The 18,953-nt window shown below is 29.5% G+C and overlaps 4 protein-coding genes across 12 annotated transcripts; 2 read left to right on the top strand and 2 right to left on the bottom strand.

Moving 5' to 3' along the window:
• Positions 1-26: 26 nt before the first annotated feature.
• Positions 27-2,340, top strand: LOC122536891 (isocitrate dehydrogenase [NAD] subunit beta, mitochondrial). Its single transcript, XM_043669664.1, has 6 exons — positions 27-146; positions 626-685; positions 752-961; positions 1,048-1,439; positions 1,513-1,702; positions 1,782-2,340. Exons 1-6 carry the CDS (start codon positions 105-107, stop codon positions 2,010-2,012), a joined length of 1,125 nt encoding a protein of 374 aa, XP_043525599.1. The 5' UTR covers positions 27-104; the 3' UTR covers positions 2,013-2,340.
• A 240-nt stretch (positions 2,341-2,580) lies between these two features.
• Positions 2,581-8,262, top strand: LOC122536859 (vesicle transport protein SEC20). Of its 2 annotated transcripts, XR_006308499.1 has the most exons (5): positions 2,581-2,752; positions 3,041-3,455; positions 3,537-3,620; positions 6,647-7,665; positions 7,745-8,262. XR_006308499.1 is itself a non-coding variant. In XM_043669592.1 (3 exons), the coding sequence occupies exons 1-3, from the start codon at positions 2,672-2,674 to the stop codon at positions 3,722-3,724; spliced, it is 684 nt and encodes a 227-aa protein (XP_043525527.1). In that variant the 5' UTR covers positions 2,583-2,671; the 3' UTR covers positions 3,725-4,146. The 2 variants fall into 2 exon arrangements, 1 of the variants encoding a protein (XP_043525527.1); XM_043669592.1 differs by lacking the exons at positions 6,647-7,665; positions 7,745-8,262 and having other exon boundaries at positions 2,583-2,752; positions 3,537-4,146.
• On the bottom strand, positions 3,858-6,294 carry LOC122536858 (hippocalcin-like protein 4). Of its 8 annotated transcripts, none has more exons than XM_043669584.1 (6): positions 5,939-6,293; positions 5,183-5,218; positions 4,958-5,110; positions 4,418-4,787; positions 4,148-4,346; positions 3,858-4,051 (listed from the first exon to the last, which is right to left on the bottom strand). In XM_043669584.1, the coding sequence occupies exons 3-6, from the start codon at positions 5,076-5,078 to the stop codon at positions 4,004-4,006; spliced, it is 738 nt and encodes a 245-aa protein (XP_043525519.1). In that variant the 5' UTR covers positions 5,079-5,110; positions 5,183-5,218; positions 5,939-6,293; the 3' UTR covers positions 3,858-4,003. The 8 variants fall into 8 exon arrangements, with proteins under 8 accessions (XP_043525519.1, XP_043525520.1, XP_043525525.1 ...); XM_043669585.1 differs by having other exon boundaries at positions 5,195-5,218; XM_043669590.1 differs by lacking the exon at positions 5,183-5,218 and having other exon boundaries at positions 4,418-4,748; positions 5,572-6,294.
• LOC122536857 (phosphoinositide 3-kinase regulatory subunit 4) lies at positions 8,075-14,603 on the bottom strand. Its single transcript, XM_043669582.1, has 17 exons — positions 14,432-14,603; positions 14,057-14,237; positions 13,830-13,973; positions 13,427-13,581; positions 13,164-13,354; positions 12,330-13,069; positions 11,947-12,255; positions 11,495-11,878; positions 11,088-11,411; positions 10,700-11,029; positions 10,474-10,624; positions 10,265-10,378; positions 10,000-10,192; positions 9,770-9,935; positions 9,423-9,693; positions 9,009-9,339; positions 8,075-8,913 (listed from the first exon to the last, which is right to left on the bottom strand). The coding sequence occupies exons 1-17, from the start codon at positions 14,521-14,523 to the stop codon at positions 8,685-8,687; spliced, it is 4,305 nt and encodes a 1,434-aa protein (XP_043525517.1). The 5' UTR covers positions 14,524-14,603; the 3' UTR covers positions 8,075-8,684.
• Positions 14,604-18,953: the final 4,350 nt, after the last annotated feature.

The following is an 18,953-nucleotide window of genomic DNA, read 5'->3' as shown; positions in this document are numbered from 1 at the left end:
TTATTTCTTTTCGTTAAATTTCCCTAATAATTTCTAAATTTGATACATTACTGGTACATGAATGCAAGGGGGTGGGATAGACACCTAAAGTCCATTCGTAGAAAATGGCTTTACTCACGAGAAACCTCTGCAAAGTATTTTCACAGGTAATGTGAGCGTTTGAATAAAATAAAAAATTGAAATTCTTTCGCGAGAGCAATAACATTTAATAAATTATAATCATATCAGAATATCATCGAATATTGTTCATTCATTTATCAATTCAATTAGTTGCCAATAACTATTGCAAGGGCATTGCAATACTTCTCTCAAAGATGCGAGAAAATATTTTTTAATCGTAAATGCTATTCCAATGATTGAGTAAATACCCTGCAAATAAAAAATATAAAGTTAAATAAATGTTCGAAATTCAATAAATAAAATGGATTAAATGATTGATTTCAATAATCGTGTTATTTAATCATTACGTTCACGTCTATATTGTTATAAATATAGCTTTCAGTAAAATATTTATAGCTTAATTATATACAGTGAAAAAATTTTGTTTGCATCATTAAATTATTTTTTTTTTTCTTGAACTTTGTTTATAGCTTTTATCACTTACAACATAAAATATAATTTACAGACTGCTCAAATAGGAGCTGTCAGATCTTTGCATGTAGGAACAGTACGTCTACAAGAATCTGTATGTATCAAATTACCCTTCAGAGGCATTTATCACATGAATGATATAAACTATATTTTCTTTTAGACAGTTGAACAAGAAGGAAAAGTAAAATGTACCCTTATACCAGGAGATGGTGTAGGACCAGAATTAGTAGTTTCTGTCCAGAATGTTTTCAAAGCTGCAAATGTACCGGTTGATTTTGAACCTTATTTTCTTTCAGAAGTAAATCCAACTCTGAGTGCACCTCTTGAACAAGTATCCAATAGTATTGCGAGAAATCGAGTATGCTTAAAGGTAATTTTATATTTAATCTTTCTATTAAAATGTTAGTAATTAATAATATCAAAGATATAAATTTGAATAACAATCATGTTTTACAGGGTATTTTAGCAACACCAGATCATTCTTCAACTGGAGAACTTCAAACATTAAATATGAAACTACGTAAAAGTTTAGATTTATATTCAAATGTTGTACATGTAAAGTCTTTACCTGGTGTTAAATGCCGCCATAAGAATGTAGATTGTGTTATTATTAGAGAACAAACAGAAGGAGAATATTCTGCATTGGAACATGAATCCGTAAAGGGTGTAGTGGAATGTTTAAAAATAGTAACTGCAACTAAAAGTCAAAGAATTGCAAAGTTTGCATTTGATTATGCAGTGAAACATAATCGTAAAAAAGTCACTTGCGTTCACAAAGCTAACATCATGAAACTTGGTGATGGTCTTTTCTTAAAATCATGTCAAGAAATTGCTAAAATGTATCCTAGGTAATTATAAATATCTTTCATTTTATAAATTCTTATTAGTACTTAAAATAAACACACTTTAATGCAACTTCAGAATTACATTTGAAACAATGATTGTGGATAATTGTACAATGCAAATGGTATCTAATCCACATCAGTTTGATGTTATGGTATTACCAAATTTATATGGTAACATTTTGGATAATCTGGCATCTGGACTGGTTGGTGGTGCTGGAGTAGTTGCAGGTGCTAGTTATAGCCCTGAATGTGTTGTCTTTGAACCGGTAAGATCATAACTATAATAGTATATACAAACAATCAAATTTTTTATATGAGATATTAAGAAATTAGTTTATTATATAGGGTGCAAGACATACATATTCAGAAGCTGTTGGTAAAAACGTTGCGAATCCTACAGCTATGCTTTTGTGTGCCGTAAAACTTTTACGTCATGTGAATTTAAAACGTTATAGTGAACAAATCAGAGATGCATTAAATCGTGTTCTAAATGATGGAAAAGTATTAACAAAAGATTTAGGTGGACAAAGTTCTACAACGGAATTTACAACTGCTGTAATACACTGCCTCCGTTAATTTTGAATCTATATTGATTTTGAGAAGACTTATGTAAAATAGAATCACATAGACTAGGAGCATTGTGCTTATTTCATGTTATGCCATGAATATTTAATGTTAAATTGCATAATATTATCTCATCACAGATTATATGTATTTTAGTAAATATAAGTTATATTATTAGGGTCTTATTTAAAAAGAGTTACACGTTATACATAGGAAAGGCCAATATTTTTTTGTGTCAATATGATATTTATAACTGAAACTATGTTTGTAACCAAACAATGCCAGTTGTATAATAATAGTGTAATGTTCAAATTGTACATTAATAAATTATACTACCTCATATTATTTTTATGCAATTTATGACATAACCTTGCTATGTTTCTCTTTATATTAATTTGTGTAATTTATAAAAAATATATATATATATATATGAATAAAAGCGTTATTTAATATTAACAAATTAATTAAAATATTAGGAGATTATTATAACTACGTAATTTACACATGCATATACATATATATTTTCTAGTAAAAACTTCACATAAAAATATATAAACCCATATTTGATATTTTTATTTTTCATTCATATGTTAATCAGTATTATCAGTCACATTCCGTTTTTACACACAGTAAAAGTCACGTAAAAGAACTGTCAAAAAACACGTGCCCCAATGGACACCGGGCACCATACAATAGAACTTATTCACCAGGACATCGTAAAAAATCATCTTCAAGTTACGGCTTTAATACAAGTAAATATTATTCACGACAAAAGTTTTTCATAGTAATTTTGGCATAACCAATGGCATGATTAGCACAACTATTGAATTTTTATTATAATATTAAATAATATAAATGAAATATATTAGTTATATCATTGATAAATTTATGTTTCTAATTGCCATCAGATTAATTATGAACAAATTCGTTGCATTGAAATTTTATCGTAACAGTAATATTATTTGAGGTTAAATAAAAAACAACTGTATTTTTATTTTCATTTATTTAAAAAAATTCACTAATTAATATGAATTTTTCAGGATATTCAACAATGTACTGGCCCTTTAGAGTTACTTAATGAATTAAATGCAGAAGGCAGAGCAAAAATAGCAGCTCTAAAGTCATCTATAGATGAATTAGTATCAGTAGCAGAAAGAGAATCCTCAGAGAAAAAAAAGGCAGAGTTATTGGCAGAAGTAGATACTTATAAACAACAACTTAATACTTCTTTAGCTGCATTTCGTAAAGCTAATGTTGTTAGTGTATGTGTGATAGATAAACTTGCTAAGGAAGAATTGCTCTCTATGCCTGAAGAGCAACAAGCTGCTGTTCGTAGAAGACATGATAAACAAAACCTAGCAAACACATCGAGTCAGCTTTCAGACAAACTTTTAAGTATATCTAGACATTTAGCTGAAACAACTCAAAAAAGTGCAGACACATTGGATACACTAAGTATGTAGTTAATTATTTTTCCTAACGTATTTTAAATATTAAGATGTAATTTTTAATTCATATTATTTCAAATTTTTTTAGTAACATCATCAGATAAAGTTATCAGTACCAAAGATGAATTAGAACATCAACAACAAGTTATAGTTCAATCTGGAAAACTTTTAGGTAAATATGGTAGAAGAGAAGTTACTGATAAAGCTTTAGTAACATTGGCATTTATATTTTTCCTTGCCTGTGTCTTTTATATTTTACAAAAGAGATTATTTTGAAAGTATAAAATATTATACACAGAGAAAAGTGAAGACATCTTTTCTGAAAAAAGACATGTGTCTTCTGAAACATAGTTAAATTGTTAATAACTTTATGTATAATATTATTTATTATTTACTTTAAAAAAAGCTGTTTTGTAATTATACTATTTTATTATGGAAATAAGAATATTTATAAACTAGAAAAATTTCCAAGCTACTTCTTTTCTCAAAAATGGTGCAATTTCGAAGTCTTAATGTATACATATCGGCGTATATATAATGTATACAAGTAATTCATCACCAAAATTGATTAAATACTGCCAACTGTTTTTGAATTATACTGTCCTGTAATGAAAATGTACTGTAAAAATTCAGAATCACATATTTTTGTGATATATTTTACGAAATCAAATAATGAATTGATTATATAATTGACTATACATTTTTACAGCTATTCATAAATTCTTCTTGAGATATAACTCCATCCTTGTCAATATCCATCTTCTCGAAAACTTTATCTACGTGTCTGTTGACTATCCGTTGAATAATCTGTCCGTTATGTAGCATTTCATAAATTGCGGATATTACGACCAGCATTTCTTTTCTTGTGATATAACCGTCTCCGTTTAAGTCGTAAAATCTAATGAAAGGCAAAAGTAACACTAAATGTATTACGAATATAATATATAATTTGACTGAATGAATGATCACCTAAAAATCCAGGAGAGCTTTTGATCTATGTCGCCGTTAATAATTAAAGCAATTTCATTAAGCAGATCCCCGAAGCTGATGATGCCATTCCTATCTTTATCAAAAGCGTTAAAGACGATTTGCGCGTATTTCCCCGAGTCTCCTAATGGAAATAATTTTGCATAAGCTGGTTTTAAATCATTCGTGGTTATGGCCCCTCTCGGACAATATTGTTTGAAGGCGCGATATAGTCTTCGTATCTCATCCTTTGAAAATCCCGTTTGATACATTAAAGAAGAGAGTCGCTCTGGAAGTATGTACAGCGGTTGTTTTTCATCGTCTTGCATGTTCTCTACGAAAACGCAGTGAGGTTGAACACTCGTCGAAGTTTCTAAAAGTATTGAAAATACTCTTATACGATAATTTTTCTATTCCGTTAGAACAATTGATAATATTTCGGTATTAAAGTAAAAAGATACCGCGATACAATTAACCGAAGCATTATGTATATTTTATTTTACGTTGAAAATTTAGTAATTTAATATTACACTTCTTACATACCAGTTATCTTTTGGATGCTTTTCTTCATCTTCTTAAAACCTCGTTGCATTTTTAATGAGAGGCTTATATTGCTTCTAATCTGCTGGATGTTCTTATTGTCAATATTAAGACTATTGGACATTATTGTGATACGAATTTAATCATTAAACATTTCTGGGATAGAAAAAATATTTGAGATAAGAAAAAAGAAATCTTTTTACTTTAGAGTAAGAAAAGATGTATTACTTTGGCCGTTACCATTTTTAATTGTTTCCATATCAACTGAAAAGAGTTAAAAAAAAGATAATTAAAAAAAAGATTGCCTGGTTAATGAAACTCTCGAGAAAATCAAAATTCAGAAGTTTTCTGAATCAGAAGTAAAACAGAACTGGCGCATATAGTGCAGCTGACTTGAAGGAGTTGCTTTGAGGAAGCTACTGTTCAAAATATTTAGACGATTTACGATAACAACTCTAAACTTAATAGATTAGTCGCAAATTTTTCGAATACTGCGTTAAAAATAATTCTTAAGTATTAGTTCACATTTAAGAAATTGCATTGACTATATCGCAGGATTATATTATCATAGAAATTCGAAAGTAAAGTTATGGTAATTATACTCTAAATTTTCGTACTCGAAAAAATAACATTCATCTCATATCTCTAATTCTAAACGAAACAAAAAGTAATTCATTCACAGGAGATTTCCAGACACATCCTTTCCTTCCTTTGAATATCTTATTATAGAAGCTATTTATTCATATATTTTCAAGCGCGTATTTCGCGCGGAATACCAATGAACGAACATGCGTAAAATGCGTTTTATTTCACTCGACATCCACGTTTTATGATTCATTTATCGAGACTTTTCTTTTTTTTTTTTTTTTACCAGCGAATCTTGATAAAAAAAATATGCTGTATGGACATATATTTTCTTTTGTTTGGGAAATTAAACGCAGTTAAATTATCAAAATACAATTGACACAGTTAGATTTCGTTTACCGTGACCCGTATTCGTTTATCGTTTGGTCCAATTTCGAAAATCGGTAACAAGCGCGAAAGTTGAATCAGATGCACTCGAAGATGAGGAAACCATTCGAGAATCACAAACTTCTTAAGCGCAAAACTAAGTATACTTACTTTCTCTGCCAAATGCTATTAATAGTCCAACAGCTTAGAAACCCCGCTATTACGGTAATAGGAAATAGTAATGGCTATCGTTGAACCTTAATAAGAATGATTACAAGCAACGTGATTACACATAAGAACGTCTTTGCTATTTGAAATGTAATTTGCAACCTATCAGGAGCAACTAATATATTTCGACTTATCTTCTGTCACATATGATTAAAAAATTATTTGTTTATTAATAAAACTGTTTATTATTCTCAAATATATAAAAATCATCATCAAAGATATGTATTATATTATCTATATATTATTGCATATAAATATAAATATTGTATTCGTATACCAAAAGCATCAACCTTGACATAAGATAACTGCAAATGTAGGACAGTTCGCAATCAACGAAGTTATCATCTAGTCTGTAACATAATTTAATTTCATGAATAAGTTAATGATAACTTTATAGTATCTTCGTAAAATAATTATATTTAGATAACAAGTTGAATGAAAGAACAAGAAATGAATAAGCGCAATAATTGATCAATCTGATCCTTTTACTGATTTACTTGCTCGTAATTGCAGAAATGTGCAATTGCAGTTGCTGCGCGAATGCATCGACATTCCAAGTAAATGAATCTTTATATCACCGTGCATTTTATTGTAGCAGAATTTGTACACACGTAGAATACAAAAAAAGTTGAAGCGCATGGTAAATGCAAATTTTATTATAATTCGCATCAAACAATAAGAGTCTTCTCCAAGTTCAATGCGACAGTAAGAAGAAAAACAATTGTATACGAAAATTCTACAATGATTTGAACTAAGCAGTCAAAAATAATATTTTTGATAAATCATGGTACGATAAGGATAATCTTTACTTTGGCATTTCCTATCTCACATGAAAGATTAGGAATATTGATGGCAAAAAAACTCTGTTAAACTCGACAATAATTTTTTGAAAGAAGAAAAAAGAAACGAATTTGATTTAATTGTTTCGTTTGAAAAAAATAAATGATTATCGTATTAAAGTAAACCATACAGTACACTAAGAATATCAAGTTTTAAAAACATTGATCATTGTATAATTTTTCATAATCAATAGATTTCTAAACTTTAAAGTGTCATGTTCTATTCATCAAGAACTACATTAGAAAGTTTAAAAAAAGTTTTTAAGAGATACTTTAAAATGAATTATAGTATAGAAAAACATTATAATAAATTGAACGATGTTCTTAAGTTTATATAGACAATAAAATATAAAATAATTAGAGATAGATCTATAGACGTTTACAAGGACGTTTCAATATATTTTTTTCCGGGGGTATGGTTGGCGTATAAAAGAGCAGTAAGCATCCAGCATCATTTCATTGCGACAGTGTATTTGTTACCGCGAGTACAGTTCAAACTCTTTAATAAGTCTAAAAAGAAAGATGTAATTAGCCGAATATTTGCTCCGGATCAAATTCTTACAAATTTCGCGGTTTAATCAATCGTAGTTAAATAGTGAAAAGTTAAAAGAGGGAGTGTCGCTAATCAATTTGTTTAGAAAGTGTGAAGTTTGAAAGTAAAAATACGAAAAGACCGAATACATACTGTATGTGGTAATTATTTGTCATTTAGTTTTGTAACATGAAAGTTCATATTATCACGCGTGTGTTTACACATTTATATTCTTTTCAGTTCTCTAAGTAAAAAATTTTGAAATATTGTAAGCAAAATGAAAATTTTATTCTTAGTTTTATTGTTGATTGTTACTGGATCTTCAGCCCCTTGGGTTGAAATTCTTTTCGGTAAACAAGCAGACTATAATTATCAACCATCAAATTATAAAAATCAACAATATAGACGACATGGAAAAGGAGGAAAGGAAAGATGGAAAGATATTTGCAGAACGATAAATCCGGATCCTTATGCGTTTCCGGGACGAGTTCCCTATCTTTCTGGACCAATTTGTCCTTGGTAATCAAAAAGAAGTTAAATGCACGTATATAATTAAACCACACACACAAATCCATTAAAAATATGAATTTATTGTAACAATATATCAGGGAATATGAAGATATTCACTGGTTATGAGTATTTCAGTCGGTATACAAGTTTACTATGTAATCAATTACATAAAAGTATGCAGTCGTGTTATACCTGCCAGTATAAACTATGTATCAAGGAATAAATTTGTTAACGATACCTTTCTTGTACATTAATCGTATGCTGTAGTATTACAGTATTATATTCACACGATTAATCGTTGCTATTGCACTATCTAAAACTAAATATTATTGATTTATTATCTTAATATATTACAGTACAACAAGCTCTTTCTCCTTTTTTTTTTTACGTAGAAAAATAAATTATTTTTATTATATAAGAATCGCTGTATTAAAGTAACTTAAAATTTAAGTTCCATTTAAGAAATGCATTGTATATTATAATTACGGCTATCGATGATCTTGCACATATTATCTATGTATTTTACATATTATGTACAAATAAAAATCACAGAATTACTGCAGCACGCAAGTTCAATTAAATTGTTTTCCCAGAATAAGTCTGTGATATATTAGAAAAATTTGTACACTGTATGTAACTTTGGAACGTGAAACGATGAAAGGGAAAACAATCATTTCCAAACTTGTATTAACCCATCTGTACTACCAGTAAGAATACACGTGTTTGACATAGCTACGGCGGATATAGTATCGTGATGTCCAAATGGTGGAGTTTCTGGACCTTGACCACCTTCTTCAGAATTCCTTATTCTAATACTGCTTCCTCCTCCAGATGATGGAGTTGGACTATCTCCAGCTAAAACTTCTTGTACGACATTTGTCCCATCAATTAAACGTTGTCTGTAAAATATCAAAATATATGCAAATTATATTGTATCAGTTATAATATCAGTTATAATATATCATTTTAAATAAATTTTATTATGAATACTAACTCATACGCTAATGAATTAGGAGGAGTAACATCATTAGCAGCAGGTAATGCGACGTGCGAGTCACTGGGTGTGCATAAGTCCCAAAAACGTAATCTCATATCAGTACCGCCAGCTAATAAGAAGCCTGCATTATCAATAGATCCAGAATACATTGCACATACACTATGACCACCTTGCGAGTGACTAAGTGGAGGAGCGCTTGACGCCCAAAGAACCATTTGGCGAAAATCAGTTTCAAGATTCCACATTGAAATTTCGTTGTTTCCTTGCACAGCCGAAATAATCCATGAATGTTCTGTAGGGTGAGTAATTACTTTCCTCACTCTTGCATCTAAAGTCAATTGAATTTTATAAAGTTTGAGGATTATTTGGTGTGTTTTATTTTATATGAATTTAGAGTAATGGTAAATTTACTTGTAGGATGTTTGATACTGGTTATTGGTAACTGAAATCGTAAATCCCAACATGTATGTACACCAGAACTTGTGCCCAGAGTCAACCATTGTTGATAATTGTTTACGCAAAATGAAGTAATTACTCCATGTTTTAGGTCATTTTCTAAACGCCACGTTGTACCAGGACACCTTAAATCCCATCCTACCAACGAACCGTACAATGATGCATAAACAAGAACTGATTGTGAACCAGAGTCTAAATACTGCAAATCAACTGCACATCCTTCTTCCTAAATACAGAATTCAAGATTTCAGTATTCATTTATTGTAAAATCCAAAAATAAAAAATAAATTACGTATAGTCACCAGAAGATCTAATTGTCTAGTAGCAATAATACTCATTTTACTAGAATTTGGTTCTATTCGCAAAACAAATACAGTGCCTGATTGACTAGCAGAACTTGCTAATGATTGTCCCTGATCACATATAGCTAAACCAACTAGAGGACCGCCTCTATGTATGTAAGTTTGTCTAAAAAGATTAGAAGGTGAAATATTATTACACTTAATGATAGTATATTACATAAAGAACTTACCTAGAACGATTAGCAATGTTCCGGCCTTCCATTCTACTTGCATCCCATATTTTTATGCATCCATCTGCAGAACTACTAGCGAATAAACTAGTATCAGGTATAGAAACCAGTCTATTTATTGCAGCTCTATGTTCATGAAGATGTGCAACTGGTACTCCTCGAGGTCTCCATCCACTTGGTAATAATCTTGAACCTTTTTTTAATCAAAGATACTTATAATACTGATATTAAGCTTAAAATATATATTTTTATAATTATTAATTACCAGCTTGCCATGCAATATTATCAGCCCAATGCTGGGCTCTTAATGCTGCAGCATGTTGTTCTTGTTTTCTGTATGTCAGTTGTCTTACCTCTAATCTACAAGGTGCACACCTGTCTACAAAAGTACATCAAATTTTTTGTATTTCTTATAACAAAAAAAAAAAAAAAAACAATACTGCAACATCAAAAAACATTTTTAAAAACACATACATTGAATATATGAACGTTCATGAAGAGAATGATCATTTATACTATTCATGTCAGATAAACTATGTTGTGGTGATAAATGAATATCTCCTCCATGTAAACTTTGACTAGGACTTCCACTACTTCCTGTCATATCCGACATTTTCACGTTATGCTATATTATAAAAAAAAAAAAATTATAATTCTATAAAAATTTAGTTATAAACACAGTCTATATATTATTAATTACTTGAACATTATCTTGAGCTGCAAACATTGTTCGCCATTCCTGATTCATTGTTGCATATGTACCCACACTATCTGATGTTCTACGATCTAATCGTTTAAATGGCGGAAGGCCTAGATCGCCTTTTGTATCAGGATATAATATTACTATATGATGTCGTATCTTATCTTTCATAGTATTTAATTCTAACTTTCCATTCATCGATTTAACTGTACTTAGCTTCGCATCCACTGAATTTCGATATTTATTGATTTTCATTAAATGTGGTTTCATTATTAGTAACTGATCTTCAACAGTTTCAGTCATTGATTCCGAACTTAAACGTCTGAAAAGCTAAAAGACATTGTTTGAATTAGACGAAAATTATTTATAAATAAAATTTATAACTTACATTTCGTATGGAAGTACTCATTTCATTATATTGTGGTACTATTCCTGATACTGCTTTAGCTCGAGCAGCTTGTCTTTGTTCAAGAACTTGAAATAATTCTTCTACATCATTGTATTTTACAACAGAATCATAAACAATTCTTGGTATAGGAGATACCAAGGCTTCTAATAAAAGGATTTCTTTTTCTATTTGAATTAATGGATGCTTTAGATAGGATTGAATCATTGATTGAACTTTGCATTGAACGTCTACTAAATTAAGTGTTCTTGCCGCTGTAGATATAAAACCAACAGTCGCATGTCTTATCCATAAATTTGGATGCACCTACAAAAAGTTAAAAATCCGAGATATTCAAGAACAAAAAATTGCTGTCTTATAATTATTAATGTTGCTAAAACATAACTTACTAAAAAGACCATGGTCTCATGTAAAAGTTGATAAAGAGCAGATTTGTGTAAGAGACCTAATTCTGTAAGAGTCGCCATTGCATTAATAGCCTTTGTGGTTACAAATTCCTCAGGATCTGCCAATCCTTGTTGAAGAAGAGGCATAAGAATAGGACTACTATGCCAGCCAACATAAGCAGCTACACCAACAATACATTCAAAAAAAGAACCTCTTAACTCTTTGTCTTCCTTATCATTTAAAAAAGTAATAACATGACTAAGTAAAATATCATTGGCCTTTTGTTTTCCAAAAAATACACAAAGTTTGTTTATTCCATTTTCCATTAACGTTTGTTTTACCAAATTCTGAGGATCTGTTAATAACATGGACACAGATTGTTGCACCTAGTAAATATTACATATTTTAATAGATAGCACATATAAATATTATTAAAAATAATTGTATTAATTACCATTTCATGCAAAGTTTGAAGTTCACTATCGTAACTTGGTTTTGGACCTTCTTTGTTACCTAAGTTAGATAAATGAGCATTTTCTAAATAACGTAAAGCAATGTGCGCTAAATGCGCAATATTTTCTGCATAAGCAGCTCTAACAATTACTGCTTCATCTTGTGTGATATGTGCTAAACCGGGTAAAATATATTCTGGGAAGATGTTCACATCTGATGGTGGAATTGATTTTACAAGATGTAAACATTTTGTCAGAGTGTGTATAGCTGACACCCGTACTCGTGAAGCAGGATCATGAACTAAGTGAAACTGTAGAATATATAAGATAAATTATTATTCTTTTTAAACTATTATTAAAGTATAATAATTATTCAAATACTTACAATGTAAGGCAAAATCCGATCTAATATTGTTTCATCTGATGTATTTTCAGCAAGTTCAAGTAATATTTCTAAACTTTGTAATTTAGATTGAGAGTGATGTAACCCTCTTATACATGAAGTAACAAGTTGAGTAATAATAACCAATCCTTCAACAGGTTCTGAAGAGAAAATTTTTTTCTCACTTTTTAAATCTAATTTTCGTCTTTGACTCTCAACTAATATAGGTTCTGCTTGTTGATCCGTTTGACTATCAGATTTAGTGTCTTGAATATGAATAGTTTCTAAATCAGATTTATATAAATGATTTTTGTTAAAACTTTGATTACTGCCATCTTCAACAATAGCATTATCTTTATTGTGTCCAAAATTATCCTTAGTTAATTCTACATTATTTTCAAAATGGTTTCTTTTTGTCATCTCTGTACTTTTTATATCACTTTTGATTTTTTCACTTTCTTCTGCTTTCAAAATATTAACAATATTACTAATGTCCTTTTTAAGTCGATTTATTTTTTCGTCAGGTGATAAAATTGGAGCAGCAGAAAAAATAAGCATATATGGTTGGAGAAATAAGTAAAAATATTCTGGAAATACTGTTCCACGAGCTTGAGCTAAATAAATTTCAGCACTTTTTCTGTTTGCTGGATTCCTTTCCAGCATGGATGCAAGGAGTTCACGTATTCCTGAATCTTCTATTATATCCAAATGTTTGCTCACTGAATATTCATTGTTTCTATATGCTTAATATATCACAATAATACAATTTTTAAACATTCAACTGAAGTAATATTATACATATAACTTATACATGATCTTTATATATATTACACGCACCTAATAGTTGAGAAAAATCAAATGGTGGATGTCCTTCATTATATAACTCTGTTAATGCACACCCTGCAGAAAAAATATCCATCATTGGATGTAAGTCACCTGTTTTCAGCTCTTGTTCTGATAATAACAATGTATTGTTTAATTCTGAAGACAGTGTTTTTACAAAACGTTCTGGAGCTATATAACATGTTCTGAAATGAATGAATCATAATCTATCACAATAATTTGAGAATAACCAAAGACTGTCTTATATGACTCAGTACCTTCTCCTAGAGGTGTCAAAAAAATATGAAAAATCAGCAGGATTATCTTCTGGTAAATAAGTCGGCTTAAAACTTGCAAAATCTGTCAGTAAAATCCAATTCCAACTGGTTATCATAATATTTTCTAGTTTTATGTCACCATGGCAGACTCCAAACTACAGTTAAATGAGAAGTAATATTTTAATTTTGTTGTTTAATGTTCTTTCAGAACAGGATTGCAGTTATGTTCATTGTTTGACACTGTGAAAAGTATTTTAACTTGTTTTTTTTATCAACTAAAAACTAATTTATAAGAAATGAGCAACTGAAACTTCGTGATATATGTAGTTAATTGACATTTAATAATTATTTTAATATATACAAATAACATAATTCATTCATGTTAAAACTGTTAAATTCTCACCTTGTGAGCTTGATGTAGAGCATATAAAACTTGAAAGGTAATCCATTTTTTCTCTATGCTCGTTAAAAATGGCCTAGTACTAATTCTGTCATAAAGAGAATACTTTACATATTCCCTCATTATTGATCCAGATTTTTCCGTGAGCTTATATAAACATATATTTATTTATAATTATACAGTTATTCACAATATACTACACGATATAAGTATTATTTCAAAATACTCACAATCATTCTTTGAAAAGGTAGGCAATTCACGGCAGATGCCAATTTAGACCTAATTTCTTCAAGCTTTTCTTTATATGTAGAAAGTGGAAGTGTTGGATCATGAATAGCAAAAACTTTAACTACTATAAGACCTTCCTGGCTCCTGGCTCGAGCCACTTTAAAAAATCTAGTACTTCCTAAGCTGTAGATACACAAAAATTAATTGTAAAAAACCAAAAAAGATCATTTATCAATGATTTTGCATAGACATCTTTTTTTCTATTAAAAGATATTGCCAGAATACTTTAATTTACATTAAGCATGTTATAAGAAATATTGATAGAACGTAAATTGGTAAAAAGTTAAAATCATCATATATTAGATTAAATTACTCACTTTACATCGAATAATAAATCGCTATGGTCTGTCAAATAATGTTCTACTGGAAATATTTGACTAGGCGCAATACCAACTAATTGATTTCCCATTTTGTAAATGAGTGTTTAGTTGAAACTGATATATTTGCAAGCAGCATCCATTTTGTGCCAACTTCAAGTGACATGTTACACTGCAATATAGCCAAACATAAATTACATTGGAAAAATTTCCTAGATATAATGCTTTGTTTCTAATTCCTTAAATTGGGAACTATAACCAGAACTCTACCACATCTAAATATTGCAAAAATTGTATTTGTAAATACTAATTGTACTGTAAATACTAAATGACCATAATATCATAAATATTATCTTAAAAAATGGAGAGCGTGGTTGATTTCTGATAATACTGGCAACGTTATAATAAAATAAAACTTACTGCTATGTCCGCAGTGAAAAATTTATATTTGGCTATGTAAATTATTAAGAGTGTATTAAATTAGTCGTTCTCTTTGATAAATTTAAATATTTCCTAAGAATTTTAAATATGTTACATCCAAATCTTGAATGTAATTTACAAGAAATTAAATATTATTCGAACAAGTACCTCGTTCTCTTGAATAGAATTTCTAAATCTTTAACTTTATGCACTTTGTTAAATGAAACATAGGAAAAAAGATGAGGGATACAATCAAGAAAGTAAACTCGATTAATTCTCTTAATTAGAAATGGATTCATGGAGTCTATTCAGCCGTCCCGCCGGAAAAAGTGCATTTCCGATGAGAATTCTTTCACTGAGGCACAGATGAGGTATATGAGTAAATATTGCATACAATGTATTTTTTCAGCCACAATTTCGGGACATCCTATGTCCCATTATCATTTTCGTGTCACATCTCATTGTAACCCGTCTGTGACTAAAGCAATAATGTGCAGTAAGAACAGTAATATATGTACCTCATCTGTGACATAGAACACGAAAAAGCATCGGTTTATCCTAGTTAGTCAATAATGTAATATAAGAATCATGTGCTGCCATCTATTGTAGCCAGGTATTAATTTAAAAAAATCTAGTCAGTTAGTCGATAATTAGATTCCTTTTTTGTTTATAGTTTTGTAATATATCCCGCTAGATGGCACCATTTGTCTTGTCCTTAGACAAACAGAGCAATAATGTGCAACAAGGACAGATATACACTATGTGACAGACAAGAAACGCAATAGTGTGTCACAAGGATAAATCGAGATAATAAAAATTAGTTACACTGCTTCATCGCTACGTGGCATTCAATGGCTATGAATCAATCAAATTTTCATTTCCTGAAAAAAGGAATTAATTTGTGAATTTTTATGATTGCGTTTCCCTTATTAGACCTTCAGTTTTTTTTTCTATATTCCATTTAATCAACAGAATGCAAATGCATAGGAAATCTTATATGATGTCACGATATCCTTAATCAATGGCCATTATCAATTGAAGAAATTAAACTCGAATATGTGTGTTAAAAATTATTCATTTGGAAATTTAAAATTAAAAGATTAAATTAATATCAAATAAGTATTTTTAATTTTGTTCTTTATTGTGTAGACTATGTACATAAGTACGTACTTATCACAATCCTCAAATAACGTTATTTATGGTATCGTCATTTTCGAAACCACGAATGGTTCTTTGTATTGTATTAGATTATACGCTATCACAGTTAATATATCATAGATTTAACATCTTTTGTTTGCTGTCTGGTGCCTGCTAAATGTTTTGTACATCCTTTGGAACGTTGATATCATATTCGGGTTGCACATGATTTCGCAATCGCACATCATTATGCCTTAATTTTAACAATGTCTTTAACGCGTACAGTTAAATATTAGATAAAAGCTACATTTCAGTACTATTTTAAATGTGTCTACGAACAATATATAAATTCCAATATAACTTGGAATTTTATATATATAGTTATATATAGTTAGAAAATTATAATTTAAATGTATCAATCCTAGAATTTTTAACAAAATGCGCACCAATATGTATTGAATACGCGCGTTTTCTAATTCTAACAATGCAAAACGAATAAAGAATTGTCGTTTCAATTTATGTAAATAGGGAGAAAGTAGAAATATAGGAAGATAAAAGGTAATTAAAAATTATATTATATATGATGTATATTGTACTTAATAAAAAGTCATATTTTTACTTATATATTATAAGAAATTATCCCGAAAGGAATTTCAGAATGGCATAAAGAATACGTCAGCAATTAAATGGAAATGGATGTTTCTAAATTTAGTCATATGTTCGTCCCATTTTTATTGTCGACAATCGTTGAACATAGCAGCGTCCACAAAGAGAGCAACTCCATGACAGTGTCTATTATCACCATACTGTCGATGGATAGCTCTCTTTATAGCGCGCGCCTTTCGTCATTATCCTGCATTTAAATTTCTTCCTTGTTGCACTTAATACACTAAAAATTTCACATTTCATCAGCAATGTAACATTTACTGCATATTATAACAGCCAAAGATATTTTAATTTTCATAAATTAATTCCATTATCCTTAACGAACATTTGAAATAATGGTCCCATGAGAGAAAGAAATTCGATTCACATAGACAATTTATGTTTTATATAATGTTGACCAAGGAAACGCTAAAAAACAAAAAGTATTGCCGTCATGGAATATAGCATGAGCATAGCAGCTTTGCTTGTTATCAGGAAGGTGCGAGTAACTTCTTCCTCTTTAGCGTTGCCACCTGATTGCGCGGTAAACATAACCTCCGTGCGTTAGCTCGTGCCATAAGTCGTTAACACTTCCTTTTCTTCTTCATCCTGATGCGTTTATTGAACGCTCGAGCCTAAAAATACATTGAACTGCAAATCAAGATTTAATTGAACGAACAGTTCAAAGATTAATCTAATAACAGATTTCAAGTAATGTTAAAACTTACGATATGAAAGGTCTCAACTCTGAATTGATCGATAATTCTATCAATCCGAGATAAGTTTGAATAATTCATTGTCTTGATAACTGTTATCAAGTATTACTTGGTGAAAAATTAACCATAACTATTTTAGAAATATTGTATAATTTAAAATTTAAAGAATAGTAAAAGAGCTTTGAAGATCAGAGCAAAACTATAAACTTGCAAAATACACTTTCAATATTGTTAATTGAAATTATCATGAATTATCGTGCCTATAACAGTACATCGTTCATAATTAGCAAATAATAATTAATTTCCAAATAAACTAAAATGAGTATATAAATATGCGGGAACTTTCCTAAGGTAACATTATAGATCCAAAACTTTTATTTATTCAGTTGATATTATTACTTGATTTTGAGCAACTGCTTAAACAGATAGATATTTCTTTGTACTAGAGTTCTCCATACGTATTTTTCTCATATCTTTGATTCTTCCCTTATCGCTCAAACGAATTTCTCAATTGAAATTATGATCATTAAATCAATCACATTAAATGGCTAAGGCGTTTATGATACCGAAAAGTTCATCGAAAAGTTTCTATATTCGTGTGAATTTAAATGCACAATAATAATTAAAAAATTAGTGACTTGCAATAATGCTATAAATAGCCTTATATGTACGCAGCCTTCAACTACAAAACTCTTATAATTATATCATAAGTCTTAAATTTGTATTACGTCACAACGAAATTTATGCCTTTCCTCATTATTTTGTTGCATAAAGGAAAACTAGACAAAGTTGCATAATGAAACGTTCAGCATCTTCAATAATTGTCCACGCATATATTGTATTCTTTTAAATACTATCGCGTACTCGAAGAACCAATAAAAACACACTGTTAAATCTAACGACAAATATCGAATATCATCTTTGAGAGAAACCAACGATTACACGTTATCAGTAGACGATGCGATAAAAGCGATAATGAGTTGACTCGTACAGGTACCAAAAATTTTTCGATAGAAAGATTTTGTTGCTTAGTTTCCAAGCAACCTGTGAAATCTTAAAATACAATAAGATAAATCGAAAATTTTAATTACTTTTTCACTGTATCTTATTTGAAATAAAAAAAATTAGCTAAATTTGCTTATTTATAACTGCTTTCTGAGAAGATTTTAAAGATTATTTTCGACAAAATAGAAGAAGATGAAGTGAAACGATATATTGATCTTCTTTGCTTCGTTTTGGCTTGTTTATCAACTTTAATGAGTTTCACGTTATCTTCTTAATTGTATATCTATTTACGAAAAAATATAATTCTATTAACATGTAAAATATTTATGTACTTTACTCCAAGAAATTGAATGTTAAAAAGATATCGGATTATATCATTCTAAGATTTCTCAATTCTGACAAATATAGAACATGTTCAACATTATTTTACTGCAGTAATTGTATCAATATCATTATCAATGCCAACATATTTTCTGGCATTCTTCTGGTTCATCAATTAAAATTATTATAGTGAATATGATAAATCTAACTAGATTTCTCAATTTGATGTTGCAATTTATCTACGATGTCATTTACAATATTTTGTGAAAATATCATCA

This window comes from Frieseomelitta varia, unplaced genomic scaffold, assembly GCF_011392965.1.
Source record: "Frieseomelitta varia isolate USP_RPSP 00005682 unplaced genomic scaffold, Fvar_1.2 scaffold_875, whole genome shotgun sequence".
Lineage (NCBI taxonomy): Eukaryota > Metazoa > Arthropoda > Insecta > Hymenoptera > Apidae > Frieseomelitta > Frieseomelitta varia.
The sequence above is the reverse complement of the archived record's forward strand: the minus strand, read 5'-3'. Positions and strand labels throughout refer to the sequence as shown.

What these genes read in the sequence shown, in the direction of transcription:
- LOC122536891 (XM_043669664.1), top strand. Translation starts at nt 105, where the DNA reads ATGGCTTTACTCACGAGAAACCTCTGCAAAGTATTTTCACAG. An exon ending in CAGTACGTCTACAAGAATCT is followed by an intron (nt 686 to 751) that starts GTATGTATCAAA and finishes ATTTTCTTTTAG; the next exon opens with ACAGTTGAACAAGAAGGAAA. An exon ending in ATTGCTAAAATGTATCCTAG is followed by an intron (nt 1,440 to 1,512) that starts GTAATTATAAAT and finishes ATGCAACTTCAG; the next exon opens with AATTACATTTGAAACAATGA.
- LOC122536859 (XM_043669592.1), top strand. Translation starts at nt 2,672, where the DNA reads ATGGACACCGGGCACCATACAATAGAACTTATTCACCAGGACATCGTA. An exon ending in AAGTTACGGCTTTAATACAA is followed by an intron (nt 2,753 to 3,040) that starts GTAAATATTATT and finishes TGAATTTTTCAG; the next exon opens with GATATTCAACAATGTACTGG. An exon ending in AGACACATTGGATACACTAA is followed by an intron (nt 3,456 to 3,536) that starts GTATGTAGTTAA and finishes AAATTTTTTTAG; the next exon opens with TAACATCATCAGATAAAGTT.
- LOC122536858 (XM_043669583.1), bottom strand. Translation starts at nt 5,078, where the DNA reads ATGTCCAATAGTCTTAATATTGACAATAAGAACATCCAGCAGATTAGA. An exon ending in AAGCATCCAAAAGATAACTG is followed by an intron (nt 4,788 to 4,957) that starts GTATGTAAGAAG and finishes CAATACTTTTAG; the next exon opens with AAACTTCGACGAGTGTTCAA. An exon ending in TTATGAATAGCTGTAAAAAT is followed by an intron (nt 4,052 to 4,147) that starts GTATAGTCAATT and finishes TTTTCATTACAG; the next exon opens with GACAGTATAATTCAAAAACA.
- LOC122536857 (XM_043669582.1), bottom strand. Translation starts at nt 14,523, where the DNA reads ATGGGAAATCAATTAGTTGGTATTGCGCCTAGTCAAATATTTCCAGTA. An exon ending in TTTGACACCTCTAGGAGAAG is followed by an intron (nt 13,355 to 13,426) that starts GTACTGAGTCAT and finishes CATTCATTTCAG; the next exon opens with AACATGTTATATAGCTCCAG. An exon ending in AACATTGCTAATCGTTCTAG is followed by an intron (nt 9,936 to 9,999) that starts GTAAGTTCTTTA and finishes TAATCTTTTTAG; the next exon opens with ACAAACTTACATACATAGAG.